Source organism: Panthera uncia, chromosome A2 (genome assembly GCF_023721935.1).
Source record: "Panthera uncia isolate 11264 chromosome A2, Puncia_PCG_1.0, whole genome shotgun sequence".
NCBI classification, from domain to species: Eukaryota; Metazoa; Chordata; class Mammalia; order Carnivora; family Felidae; genus Panthera; species Panthera uncia.
Window position 1 is genome coordinate 9,707,827 of NC_064816.1, and position 14,718 is coordinate 9,722,544.

At 50.0% G+C, this 14,718-nt stretch overlaps 1 protein-coding gene across 1 annotated transcript in view; it reads left to right on the forward strand.

The window, feature by feature from the left end:
* Positions 1-4,566: 4,566 nt before the first annotated feature.
* The window catches only part of ADGRE2 (adhesion G protein-coupled receptor E2), a 28,767-nt gene continuing 18,615 nt past the window's right edge, over positions 4,567-14,718 (forward strand). Inside the window, 10 exon segments of the mRNA XM_049639414.1 lie at positions 4,567-4,718; positions 8,281-8,334; positions 8,607-8,726; positions 11,132-11,287; positions 11,903-12,034; positions 12,610-12,756; positions 13,213-13,359; positions 13,448-13,494; positions 13,641-13,718; positions 14,103-14,280. Coding sequence (XP_049495371.1) covers positions 4,688-4,718; positions 8,281-8,334; positions 8,607-8,726; positions 11,132-11,287; positions 11,903-12,034; positions 12,610-12,756; positions 13,213-13,359; positions 13,448-13,494; positions 13,641-13,718; positions 14,103-14,280 — 1,090 coding nt within the window. The 5' untranslated portion in view covers positions 4,567-4,687.

A 14,718-nucleotide genomic window follows, 5' to 3' on the forward strand; every position in this document is an offset into this window, starting at 1 on the left:
AACCTTTGTGCAAAAGAAAATGAACCATAATGCATTCCAAAGGGGTAATGGCCTTGGTTGGGGAATTAGCCATCTATAGGAAAAAGGAGGAAAGTTGTCCCTTGTCTCAATTTCCTATAGCTGGCCAGGAGAAACCTCATCTCCTGGCCCCGCGTTTTGGCTGGCCCTGTAACTGGCAGCCCAAAGCCCTGTTAGTCTTGCAAGGTGCTGGGAGTCGTCATTCTTACCCAGGCTTGACTCTACCTCCGAGAGCTGGCCTGGTCTTTCCTGTTCTTTCTCACCCTTTCGTTTCCTGCCTGTAGGACCTTTGGGTGTGGACTGTGACCAAGCAAGACTTTCCTGGTTGTCGTAGGACGCACTAATTTCATTTTGGCCCAATAGTAACTTACATATTGATCACTGGCTGTTGAGGGCGGGGGTTAAAGGGCCAAAGTCAAGGTCTGTTCCCCTGCCCTTTCTCAACAAAGCCCACATAAATAGGTTTCAGCTGTGTGGACATCCATTTTTGGCATACCATGGGCTAAGTTTGGTAAAACGGCTCCCATGTATCTTAGTAGAAGCCCTTTATATATCACCCACCCCTCATATGGCAGAGGCATCCAGTCCTCTGCTGAACAGGAACAACACAAATGTGGAGCATTTGGAGGCTGGCACCAAGGGTATTGCTATCATTTTCTCGGCCTTTGGGTCAAAAGAGGAGGAAGTTTAATCTTAACCCGGAGTACTTGCAAAGTCCATTATTCGAACCTTAGTCCGTCCTGACCACACATAAAATTTCTTTTTAAAGACTTTCCTTCGCGAACCTTCTACAACTTTTCTTTGCATTTAGGTTTTGTCCCAAGCCATTTTTCTCCAAATAACCAGTCTCATTTAGGACAAAATTACTTTTTTTTTTTTTATTACCTTCAACAAAAATGTATTTCCGTTTCTTGTATCTTTCTTTCGTATCTCCTGCTTATCTATATACAGAGTTGCTTTTGTTATTTTTATTAGTTTTAATTACAGCTGGCGGAAGTTTAACTCTTAGAAACTTTAGCCTCCAGTGAAAACTAAGTGGTAACCAATTGTGAACTGTTACATTAGAATTTTTTCAGATGGCAAACTTATGAATCAAGTAAGCACAAAGCATGTTTTTCAACAGATCCAAATATCCTTGGTTTTTCTCTGACACGTCAAAAAGCACAGACCTACATCTAGTCATCAGTGCTTTAGCCTCTTACCTTGTTAGATATCCAATGAATTTAATCCCGATTTATTATGCAAGCAAAATCTTTCACGTTTTAGTTTACCAAAGACTTTCAAAGCTGTCTTAACAATTACCCATGAAAACTATGAGACAGACAAAGTTAACCATTACTTTAAATCACCCTTTTGTTAACAAATTGGAACAGAGATAGCATGAGTTTATTTGACCTTCAGCAAATCTAGGTAGAATAAAAGTGGGTTGTTTTTGTTTTTGTTTTTGTTTTTGTTTTTTTTTTTTAATGCTGATAAACATTGTCTCTCTCAAACCAACAAATTCGCTTAAACACTGAATACATTTTACTTGGGTCCTCGTAAGACAATTTGTTCCCCATGGTGAATTTTTACCTAGGACATTGATGGGGAAATCTGACTTCGGTGGTCTTTGCTCCTTGACATGGGGGCGGGGGGAGTAGAGGCTGATTGTGCCTGAGGCATTGAGGAGCCAGTTATGCAGGTTGCCCCCCTCCCCACCCTGGGGGTGCAGAAAAGGAGGGGGGGGGGAAGGGAAGGCAGAAGAGGAGAGGTGCCAGCAGAAGGCAGAGAAAGAGAATTCCCGGTTTTAAATCTTGTCGGCTCAGACGGAGGGGCAGACTCCAGATTTCTTTTGTTTTGTTTTGTTCTCCGCCAGTGGAATTAGGCAGTTCATGTCGGTCCAGAGAGGACGGGGAATTTCCCCCAAACAAAAGGAATTTCTGCAGCTGCTTGGAAATATTTCTTTTTTTTTTTTTTTTTCAACTTTTTTTTTTTTTTTTTAATTTATTTTTGGGACAGAGAGACATAGCATGAACGGGGGAGGGGCAGAGAGAGAGGGAGACACAGAATCGGAAACAGGCTCCAGGCTCCGAGCCATCAGCCCAGAGCCTGACGCGGGGCTCGAACTCACGGACCGCGAGATCGTGACCTGGCTGAAGTCGGACGCTTAACCGACTGCGCCACCCAGGCGCCCCTTGGAAATATTTCTTAAAGTCCCTGTTCTGAGGGAGACTAACCAGACTCCAACCTGCCGCCCAGCGCCTTAGAGTTGCAGCTTCGTTCCCTGTCCCTTGTGGAACTTCTAGGGCAACTCTGGGAGGTGATCGGGCTCCCCTTCTGCTTCTTAGGGGCAGGTGGTGTGCCCAAACGAACCCAGGTTCTTACCAGTCTGTCGGGCCGTGCTCCCTGAGTTGGCTCCTGGGCCTCATGGGTTCCGTTGGTGCACCGGAGGGCTAGTCTCCTGCGGATCAAGTGGTCTGCTGGTACCAGGCAAGGCCCCTCTCCCGGCGCCCTGAGACTCGAGGTTCGTATCCCCGGTGGAAAAGAGGGTGGAAATGCACTGTCTCCGGGGGGCCCCCCCCCCCCCCCCCAGGTAATGTAGCGGGAATCTCGCACAGAGAGTCGTGACACTGAGGCTTTTCTTTCCAGGAAGCGACTTCATTCCTGCCGGCACTGCTCTGTTGCATTCGTACCCAAAGAACTAAGCCCCGAACGCCATGTGGCATAGTTTTAAATGTATTTTTTACTTCCTTGTCTCCCATATATGGTAACATACATAAACATGTAGTCTGATTAGGTAGTCTCAGTTTACAAGGTCATGAGGAATGTTGTCACGCAGGTGCATAGCCAGGTACCTTGAAGTTTTGTTTTTTCTTTTCTCTCCCTTTTTTTTTTTTTTCCTCTCCTTAGGGAGAGGATCCTACCACAGTGCTGCTGCTGTTGCCTTTGAGGGCACAGCCCTGAACCCTGGAGGTGCACCTGCACAGCTAGCCCCATCAGTGATGGAGTGCATGCCAGCCCCCGGGGGACTGGGTTCCTTCACTGACAAGGGGGGGCCGGGGAGACGGGGCTTATTCTGTGAATGAGCCTCAGAAACGGACTTCCTCTGGACATAAGAGAAACTGTTTCCTCCTCCTCAACTGCCTAGAATCTGCCTCCTCCAACAGCAGCCAACCCTCCCCTCCTCTACTCTCTGGTCCCCAGCTGGCAGCAGGCGTCGTCCATTCCCTGGGGCTTCTGACCACCGTCTCCGCCCCCACGGTGTCGTGGCTGGAGGTGCCCTTCGTCCTCCAGATCTTTCAGTGGCTCCCCTTGTTGCCGTTATCCTGACTCCTAGTTCCATCAGGGGAGGCCTTCGGCAATCCCACGATGGGTTGTTAAGGTCCAGAGGCCTGAAGACAGTGGAGGGGCACATCCAAGACTGTGGGGCATCTGGAGCTCTCAGACCTGAGAGCAGCACAGAAGCCCTTTGTGAAGGGCATACAGGCTGAAAGAAAAGTGAAGGGGAACAAGGCAGGGCTGGCATCGTGGCCAAGAGACGCAGAGAGAGAAGTGTTCCGGCTTTGGAACTAGAAGGCACCAGGGATCTCTCTCCCTCCCTTCCTCCCCTCCCCTCTCTATCTCCACACACAAAGAAAGGTCCTATGTAGACACAGGGGGCAGGTGGCCGTTTACAAGCCAAGAGAGAGCTCTCACTAGAAACCAACCCTCCCGGCACCTTCAGCTTGGAATCCAGCCTCCAGAACTGAGAAAATAGATTTCTGTGGTTTAAACCGCCCAGCTGATACTATGTTATTACGGCAGGGCTAGCAGACTAATAATACGCATGGCCAGGTAGAAAACAAAGGAAATGTAACATTTGGGGACGTTTTTCTCATCTTTTAAAACCTATCAGGAATATTTTCCTTCATCAATACATAGGAGTCTAAGGCTGCGTTGAGTGTTGCCGAAGAATAAAAACACCTTAGTTCTAGACCAGCCAGGGATTAGGGATGTTGGGGTCATATGAGGGTGATGGGATGTTTATGTATCTTTATTGTAGTGATAGTTACAGGAACCTGTCTACGTAACACGGTGTCACAGAACTATACATGCACATTGTACTGATGCAATTTCTTGGTTTAGATATTTGATGATTGTTAAACACATAAAAATACTTAAATACATAAAAATGTATCTTTGGCAGGAAACCGGGTGAAGGACCTCTCTATATTAATTTTGAAACTTCCCGTCAATCTCCATTTGTTTCAGAATAAGAACTTAAAAATAAAGAAGTACACAAGTAGATAATAAATAGATTACAAAGTCTGTTCACTCTCAACCACAGTCCTCAGAGGGGCCAAAAAAGCCAGGAGAATGATTCTTCATAATTGGGAGGTCTTCCTAGATCAAAAAGATATAAAAACCGTCAAAGAGGCTTTCAGCACAAATACTGGAAATGCTAAGCAAATACTTAAAAATGGAAGTGTGAGTTTCAGAGATGGTCATCACAGGGAAATATGAGGGGCGGGGTGTGGGAAACAGCAGACTGCTGTTTCATCTAAGTTCATCCAATGATGAGCTTTCTATCTGAAGTCAGACTTAAAACAGGAAGTCTTTTTAGCGTACACACACACACACACACACACACACACACACACACCAAGACTGGGCAGCATCCTCCGTGGTTGGGCTTGTTGATATCTTCACCATGAGAAACGGGCATCTAAGTTTGCTGCCGGGTAGGTAGAATTATAACAGTGGGGACAGTCCACGAAAGCTATCAGAGAACTCTATCCAGGCCGAGAATTTTCTCTGTTCCTTGCTTTATTCCTGGGTTTTGCTCTGTTTCTGATTTTTGCACTATCTTTGTAGGGGAGAGCGGGCAAGAAATTGTAAGAATGGTACTAGCTCAGTTATATTAATGTCTCAAAGAAGAAATTTGGTGAAACTTATTTCTAGGCCAGACTGGGGGACTTATCAGAGCTTTCTCATTTTACAGCCTGTATTACACCAGGTTCTCTAGATAGGGGTGCCTGGGTGGCTCAGTCGGTTGAGTGTCCGACTTCGGCTCAGGTCATGACCTCACAGTATGTGAGTTCGAGCCCTGCGTCGGGCTCTGGGCTGACAGCTCAGAGCCTGGAGCCTGCTTCGGATTCTGTGTCTCCCTCTCTCTCTGCCCCTCCCCCGTTCATGCTCTGTCTCTCTCTGTCTCAAAAATATATAAACGTTAAAAAATAATTAAAAAATAAAAGAAATTAGTTTATGAGATTTTTGAGGTTGGAAAGTCCAAAATCTGTAGGGCAGGTGGGAAACCTAGGGATGTTTCCAGAGATGTTGATGTTATATCTCAACTCCAAAGTCAGTCTGGAAAAAGAATTCGCTCTTCCTGGTGGGGGGTGGTCAGCCTTTTTTTCTCGTAAGGTCTTCAACCGATGAGGCCCACCCAGATTATGAAGAGTAATCTGCTTTATTTTTATTTTATTTTATTTTTAAATATAATTTATTGTCAAGTTAGCTAACATACAGGGTATACAGTGTGCTCTTGGCTTCAGGAGTAGATTCCTATGATTCATCGCTTACATACAACACCCAGTGCTCATCCCAAGTGCCCTCCTCGATGCCCATCACCCATTTTCCTTCCCTCCCACCCCCCCATCAACCCTCAGTTTGTTCTCTGTATTTAAGAGTCTCTTATGTTTGCCTCCCTCTCTGTTTGTAACTATTTTTCCCCTTCCCTTCTCCCTCTTAAGTTTCTCAAGATCCACATGAGTGAAAACATATGATATCTGTCTTTCTCTGACTGATTTCATTCAGCATAATACCCTCTAGTTCCATCCACATTGCTGCAAATGGCCAGATTTCACTCTTTCTCATTGCCAAGTAGGATTCCATCGTAGATATAAACCACAACTTCTTTATCCATTCACCAGTTGGTGGACATTTAGGCTCTTGCCATAGTTTGGCTATTGTTGAAAGTGCTGCTATAAACATTGGGTACATGTGCTCCTATGAATCAGCACTCCTGTGTCCTTTGGGTAAATTCTAGTAGTGCTATTGCTGGGTTGTAGGGTGATTCTATTTTTAATTTTTTGAGGAACCTCCAGAATGGCTGCACCAGTTTGCATTCCCACCAACAGTGCAAGAGGGTTCCCGTTTCTCCACATCCTCACCAACACCTGTTGTTGCTTGAGTTGTTAATTTTAGCCACTCCAACCCATGTGAGGTGGTATCTCAGTGTGGTTTTGATTTGTATTTCCCTGATGAGGGGTGATGTTGAGCATTTTTTTGTGTGTTGATTGGCCATCTGGATGTCTTCTTTGGAAGAGTGTCTTTTTATGTCTTCTGCCTATTTCTTCACTGGGTTATTTGCTTTTAGGGTGTTGAACTTGGTAAGTTCTTTATAGATTTTGGATACTAACCCTTTATCCAATATGTCCTTTGCAAATATCTTCTCCCATTTTGTTGGTTGCCTTTTAGTTTTGCTGATTGTTTCTTCATTGTGGTGAAGCTTTTTTTTTTTTTTTATCTTGATGAGGTCCCAATAGTTCATTTTTTCTTTTATTTCCCTTTCCTTCTGAGACGTGTTGAGTAAGAAGTTGCTGTGGCTGAGGTCCAAGAGGTTGTTGCCTGTTTTCTCCTCTCGGGTTTTGATGGTTTTCAGTCTCACATTTAGGTCTTTCATCCATTTTGAGTTTATTTTTGTGTCTGGTGTGAGAAAGTGGTCCAGGTTCATCTTTCTGCATGTCGCTGTCCGGTTTTCCCAGCACCACTTGCTGAAGAGACTGTCTTTTTTCCATTGGATACTCTTTCCTGTGTTGTCAAAGATTAGTTGGCCATACATTTGTGGGTTCAGTTCTGGGTTCTCTATTCAATTCCATTGGTCTATGTATCTGTTTTTGTGCCAGGACCATACTGTCTTGATGATTACAGCTTTGTAGTACAGGCTAAAGTCCTGGATTGTGATGCCTCCAGCTTTGGTTTTCTTTTTTCAACATTACTTTGGCTCTTTGGGGTCTTTTGTGGTCCCATACAAATTTTAGGATTGTTTGTTCTAGCTCTGAGAAGAATGCTGGTGCAATTTTGATTGGGATTGCATTGAATGTGTAGATTGTTTTGGGTAATATTGACATTTTAACAATATTTGTTCTTCCAACCCATGAGCATGGAATGTTTTTCCATTTCTTTGTGTCTTCAATTTCTTTCATAAGTATCCAGCATACAGATCTTTTACCTTTTTGGCTAGGTTTATTCCTAGGTATTTTATGGTTCTTGGTGCAATTGTAAATGGGATTGATTCCTTGATTTCCCTTTCTGTTGCTTCATTATTGGTGTATAGGAATGCAACCGATTTCCGTACATTGATTTTATGTCCCTCGACTTTGCAGAATTCCTGTATCAGCTCTAGCAGGTTTTTTTTGGTGGAATCTTTCGAGTTTTCCATGTAGAGTATCATGTCATCTGCGAAAAGTGAGAGTTTGACTTCTTTGCCAAGAGAGTAATCTGCTTTAATCAGAGTCTACTGATTTCACTGTTAATCTCATTAAAAACAAAACAAAACACTATCATAGCAGCATCATGCCTCCCGTGAATGGAAGGACAGACTCTAACAGGTGACCCAGTGATTGCCTGTAGGGTAGATTCCTTCGCACCTGCAGCCGTTTTCATTCCACAAAGCCTGTCCAGTGACCCATCGCTCCTGGTACTGCACCTGGAGAGGCCTCTTAACCAGGAGATGGTGGCTCTACCTGACGGTGCCCTTAGTTGTCACTCCTCACCTGTCATCAGCTCCCCCCCTCTCTTGACTCCAGGGCTCCCTGCCCTGCTGATACTGCTGTGAGCTAGGGCTCAGACTTGGGGCTGTCTGACGCCCAAACCCACGTTCTTCTCGTGTGCCCCAAAACATGTATGTCAAAGAGGGGACAGTGACCCTGGGAGAGAAATCCTCAGGGTAGATTTCTGCCATTGCCAGAGAACTAAGAACCTGGCCAATGTGAGGACTTTGTGCTTCAAGATTCACTCCCTCCACCGGGAAAGGTTGGAATTTCTACCTTGTGTCCCTGACGTCACCTGTGTATATTCTGTCCCCTTACCTATAGCACTGAGGCTCCACAAGGTCTATGTCTGTTAGTGATGGACTCCTTGGGGAGTCCAGGGAGACGGAAGGAAAGGGACTGGTCCTCAAAACTTCGTAAGTTACAAGAGCCTTGGGAGAGCCATGGACTGTAGCATCAGAACCACCTCCCGGGAACAATGACCATGTGGACAAGGGTTGAAACTGCATCTCTGTTTTTTCTGCCCCAGGTCTCTTGACACAGCTGCTGTTGCCATTGGGAGCTGCTGCCCAGAAGACTAGTGGTGAGTCTGCCCAGCCAGCCCAATGGGTAACATACACGGGTCTGGGTCCCCTCACCGACAAGTGGGCAAAGGGGGCATATTCTTCAAGTGAGGCTCTGGTCTTCTGGAGATAAGAGAAACCGTTTCTACCTCCACAAATGTCCAGAGTTTTCTGTGTTTTCTTCTTCCAAGCCTCTCTTCCTCTGCTCCTCACCCCCAGCTGGCGGCTGGCTCCCTCCATTCCTTGAAGCTTCTGACTGTGGTCTCTGTCCTCTCACCCTTTGCACCCACAGACTGTGCACGGTGGTGCCCTCTGAACTCCAGATGTGTCAACGCCACGGCCTGTCGCTGCTCTCCGGGGTTCACATCTTCATCCGGAGACATCGTCACCAACCGCTTGGAGAATTGTGATGGTACAGGGGCCTGGGGGGGTGGTGGTGGTGGGCACATGGAGATGTTGGGGGAAGTGGTAGGGGGAAGATGTTCTCCTCTCTATGCCTCAGTTTGCTTGTCTGTAAATTGGGGATCATCGTTGTACCCACCCCACACGGATGGAGTGAGATTTAAAATCTGCCCGTGTGGAGAACCGATAAAGACGAGTATGGAGCGGACGGTCCAACACAAGCTCTTATCATGGCTACTGCCGTTATTACTATGATCGTGCTCGTTGCACAAGGAAAGGGGAGAAAGAATGGAAGCAACGGGAGGAAAGAAACACAGGACTTGAAAGCCCAGGCTCTCCTCCTGGCGTGAGCTCACCGGGAACTCCCGACCCCTCAAGGTCATGGTTTCCCATCTCACTGTTCACAGCAGACCCATGAGGGAGCAGAGCTACTTGGTTTTTCAAATGATCAAATTTGGGGGGTGCTTGGTTAGCTTAGTCGGTTAAGCACCTGACTCTTGATCTCAGCTCCGGTCATGATCTCAGTTTTTGAGGTTGAGCCCCTCGTCAGGCACTGCACAGACAGCACAGAGTCCGTTTAGAATTCTCTCTTTCTCCCTCCTTCTCTGCCCCTCCCTCCCTCACGTGCCTGCCCGCTCTCTCTCTCTCAAAAATATGTAAACTTTAAATGATCAAATTTGGGCTTAGGGAGATTGAGGAACTTGTCCCAAAGTCCCACAATTAGTAATATTATGTGAATGTTACGATAAAAATGAAGAGAAAGGAAATTATCCCCATTTTACACCGAGAAATACTCTTCATGTACCGAAATAGACTTAGATGCGTATTTTTTAAAAACGAAGGAAAATATTCCTAGCATGTTTGAAAAGGTAAAAGAAAAAAAAAAAACTCTAATATTTCCCAGCAGTCCGTGTAGTACCCTTATGGGCGATTCTCTTGGTTTTCGTTGTTTGACATTTTCTTTGTCTTCCAAACGTCCGTGTGTCATTTAATATTTGGGGGAAAGTGAATTTCATCACGGAAAAAAAAGGTGGTATGACTCCTGCCCAGCCGCCCTCTCCCGATGCCCTGAGAGGCGCCCCTCGCGGACCCCCTGCACGTCTGTGCGCGCGTCTCACGGAGACTCCGGCCCGGGGGAGCGCGGCCAGGGGGCCTGCGGCTGGTGCGGCTGGACCCCCGCTCCCTTCTGGGAGCACGTTTGCCGGTTGAGAGTGTCTCCTCGTCGTGTCTTCCCCTCCCGCGCGCCTCATTACCACCCGCTGGACCCCACCCCATCCCACGACCCCGGAGACGGGTGTCCAGCCATCGCCCCCATCTGAGAAGACAGGAGGGCGGTCCCATGGCCCAGACGGGGCGTGCCTCTTCCCGCCTGCTGTCCCGTCCTGGGGCTGACGCCCACAGCCTGGGCCCGGGGCCTCGGAAGGAAGTCCTCGAGTTCGGGTAGGAGACTCTGCTCTGGGGGAGACCAGCTGCCTGCCAGACCCCCACTCAGCACGAGGTCATGAGCCCTTGCAGGCTCTGAAAGTCTCTGGTCCCCCGATGGGAGCGTCCGGGACCCAACGTTCTGCCCCTGCCCTTTGATTCACCTGATCAAGTTGTTGAGGTCGTCGATAGCTGGCGGTGTCCTGCCTTGCTCTGTGGGTCCCCGAGCTACTCCGAGGGGCCAGGGTCGTGGCCATCTTTCCTCTCACCTTTAGAGAACAGGAAGAGCTAGGAGGCCAGGAACCCACCTTGCAGTAACTCAGCTGTGAGCAACTTCTTGGTGCTTCCTCATTTCGGATCTGCGATAGGCTCTGATAAGGGTCACTTCCTCCAGGGTTGGGGGTAGTAAGACTTCCAGAGACACCCTGGGGCATCTTGAAAACTCCTGACACCAGAGATGGGGGGGTGGGGGATGGGCCCTGTGAGGTGTACTTGGGCCACTGTGAGTAATGGGAGGTGAAAGCTGTCAACGGCAGGGGCCTTTAGCCTCAGGTGTGAGTGGCGAGTGTCACCCAGCCACGACTCCCCCCACTGTCAGCATTGAGAGTGGCCTCCAGTGCCACTGTCCCTCTGACCGGAGCCCACCCCCAGCCTCCCGATGGTGCAAACGGTCTCAGAGGGGAGGGTCTGGAGCCCAAGTCAGGGCCTCCATCTGGCCCACGAGGCCCGCAGAGGGGGATGCAGACCTCCTTCTAGCCCCCGTCACGACACAGCAGAGTGTATGGATCTAGGTGCCGACAGGCCCGGCCGGAGAGCAGAGGTGAGCAGATCAGTCTGCAGGCTTTCTGGAGCGGCTGGCTCCAGCTCGGTCCGACGAACTGTGAGCTGAGTTCTCTCTGGGCCCCCACGGCAGAGGAGGGCTGGCGGCCAGGGCCTCTGCCCTGTGGGAACTCACTCTTTTGGCTGGTGACCCTTTGTCCTCTTGTGTTCCAGACATCGATGAGTGTGGGCCACCCTTGGCAGTGTCCTGTGGAAAATTTGCAGACTGCCAGAACACAGAGGGGAGCTTCTACTGCGAATGCAGCCCCGGATACCAGCTTGCTTCTGGGGCAAAAGCGTTCAGGAATGAGAGTGAGAACACGTGTCAAGGCAAGAACCACCCCGCACCTTCTGTCTCCCCGTCTACGAGGTTTGGGGTCACTAGTCTCACTTTCTCCACAGAGCGTCCTACCTGGTCTCCTATGCCTTTCTAAACTCCAGGGCTCAAGGTACATCACACGCTCACAGCATGTGTGTTCCAACACAATATCCTCCTTCTTCACCGTCATCAAAGGCTGCCGGGAAGAGTCCTTCCCCCCCTGGAGCCCACATGCGCTTGGCCACACTGGGAGCCCTCCCAGACCCCCGGGTCATGAGAAACATGGGGGAGGGAGGCTTGAGGAGGGAGGAGCCCATCTTCCCCGGCTGGCCCTGGCCCTGGCCAGCAGCCCTGCCTGGAGAAGACACCTCCTGGCTTCCTGGCTTGGGTTTTTGTCCGCTCAGCCTCCATCTGTTTTCCCGTGCAAGGCTCTGCCTGATTCTCCCCAAGAATTTCAACGTATGGACAAACATCTGGGCCACCATGCTTCGCCCAGAGGATGCCTCCATGTGAATTAGAAAAGGCACCCCCGCTCGCTGAGGAGGAGACGGCGGGGACTTCCAGATGCTTCTATCCCAGGAAACAGCTGCAGGCAGGCCTCCAACACCCTCTCCTTCCCCCTGCAGGCGTGGACAAGTGTCAGCTGAAACCCAGACTCTGTAAAGGCCGCAGCATCTGCATCAACACCCAGGGCAACTACACCTGCAGGTGCCCACCCGGCTTGGAGCTCAACCTGAGCGACCCGAACGTGTGCTCAGGTAGAGGCCCCGGAAGACTGTGAGGCTGCGCCAGAGCTGGGGCGGGGCCCAGGCGGACCCCGCAGCCCACGGAGGAGGGAGAAGAGCCTTGGGTTCCTGAAACACCAGGGCTTTGCTCTGCCCAAGGATCTGCCTCCCCAGATGGCCCACCACAGAGCAGGGAGGTAGCAGGGCCTTCCGGGCCTGGGGTTCCCTTGCGGAGCCCCTGGCCTCTGTGAGCATCCCCTGGTCTCGCCCCTTCTTCACCTGCCTCTTGGGAGCAGGGGGAGGGTGTCGCTTCCAGTTCCTGGAAAGGGAGCCTGGGCCAGAGCTGGGGAGGGAGTAGCTGAGAGTCCTTGGAAAGAAAGTCCGGTCCCCATGACTCAGTTTCCCCCCTGGTTTCACAGCCTGTAAACCGGGGACCATGGTCCCTGCCTCGCCCATCTTGCAGGGAGGCCATCATAAGGTGCACTGAGATTGAGGTTGAAGGTCACCAGGGGGCAGCACGTGCAATAACAGCAGGGTCCCTGATGCCAGGCAGTGAGAGGTGGGTGCAGCCAGTGGAGGGGACCCTGACCCTCTGGCTTTGTCCTCAGATGTGAATGAATGTACCTCGGGGCAAAACCCGTGCCACACCACCACCCACTGCCTCAACAACATTGGGAGCTATGAGTGCCGCTGCCTCCCTGGCTGGAAGCCCATTCCTGGGTCCCCCGATGGCCCAAACAACACCGTCTGTGAAGGTCCAGAGCTCAGATGCCACATCTTAGAGACCCACACTCAGAACAGCTGATTGCACGCGTATTCAGTGGCACCCACACCACCCAAGCAGAATGAATGCGGGCGGTGCCCTGCTGTGCCAAGCGTTAATTCTCTTGAGGCTCGATGGGAAAAGATCTGGGTGGGGCGGGGATCCTGGGGAAGGAGCCGGGGTACTGAGGAGCAGGCTCCTTGGAGACCCCAGGCGACAGCTAATTACCAACTGGGACAAAGGTGTTTCAATAGTTCACAACCTGCACATCTGTACAGGGCTCACGTGCTATGTGTCAGGCCTCCCCACACTTCCCATAACTCCTGCATCACCAGGATGTGGGGTCGGCAGGGGACGTCACCTCCAGCCAAGGTGGGAGGTACTAATATGGGGAAAGGGGGCGGGACACAGAAGGAGAAGGGCCTGAGTCCCACCTTTGTGTCCCCAGATGTGGACGAGTGCAGCTTCTGGCCACCTGTGTGCCACAACTCCACCGTCTGCATCAACACCGTGGGCTCATACAGGTGCCGCTGCCGCCGTGGCTGGGAGCTCAAACCCGGATTCCAGAATAAGCAAACGGACACCACCTGTCAAGGTACCTGGTCTGACCTGACCCCAGCCGCCATCCCAACACACACACAGACACTCTCACACCTAATAAATGGCTGTTTTATCACCTGCAGAGATGTCCTTCCCTGCCTGGACCGAACCCCCTGGAATCAAGAGCCAGGTGGGTGGCCCCAGCAGGGACCAGGAGGCAGGAATCCCTCTGTGCCGCCCGCCTAATTCCCCCAATTTCCCCCAAGCTCCCCCCACCCCCCACCCCAACACACATACGCGAGGCTCTCTGACCCGCCCCTTCTCCTCTCTTCCCAGAGACTCTCCCACTTCTTTAAAACAGTCCAAGTTCTGCGCAGAGACTTCAAGCCGGCCTTGGCTCAGGACACCATTGAGGTAAGAGCACAACTCAGGAGAAGAAAGAGAACCTGGGCATCCCATAGAGGCCTGGGAGGAGGCCGCCCCATCACCATGACAGCTTCTCTGAGACCCCACGGAGGGTGGGAGAGCAGACACGCCAGTATTCACACTGCTGGGAACCCACCTGCACCCACAAATGACTTTTCTTCTTGCTGTTTCTGGACATTGGGCTTTATGTCATTCTTGGCATTTGTGAACAGGGTTGACCATGAGCGCTGGATTCCAGGGGCAAAGACCCAGGGAATCAGCCCCAGTACCACATTTATGTACCAATCAGTTTGTAGGGGCTGTTCTCCGGGGCTGAGTGAGCAGGGTCTTCGTGGCTCACTGGCTCCATTCACTCATCCCCCCCACCCCCAGGAACTCATACGGGGGGTGGATGAGTTGTTGCAGATCCCGCAAGACCTGGAGGCGCTGCCCCGCTCAGAGCAGCACCGTGTGGCCACGAACCTGCTCGCTGGCCTGGAGGACGTCCTGAGAAACATAAGCCAGGCCCTGCCCAGTGGGACATTGACCTTCAGTGCATTTGCAGGCACAGGCAAGTACTGGGATCTGCTCCCGCCCTGCCCTGCCCCACCTGTTTATCCCCCAACCTCACTGGAGCCAGTGACCATGCTTGTATCTCAGTGTTACCCTCCCTAAACCAATTAAAAGGTTGAAAAGAAACAAATAAAACTGTAAATCGTATACATTTTCATTGTAATATACATTATCAGCAGAGGAAATCATTCTAATGAAGAATTTAAGATACAAAATGGAAACATCTTCAAAAGAAGACAATTTATTAAATTTTTCAGAATGTAAATTTTGTATTATTTGATATTTAAGTTCATCACCATTTTATTACTTAATTTTAGTTTTTAAGGTTTATTTACTTTTGGGAGCGAGAGAGACAGAGCTGGAGCAGGGGAGGGGCAGAGAGAGAGGGAGACACAGAATCTGAAGCAGGCTCCATGCTCTGAGCTGTCAGCACAGA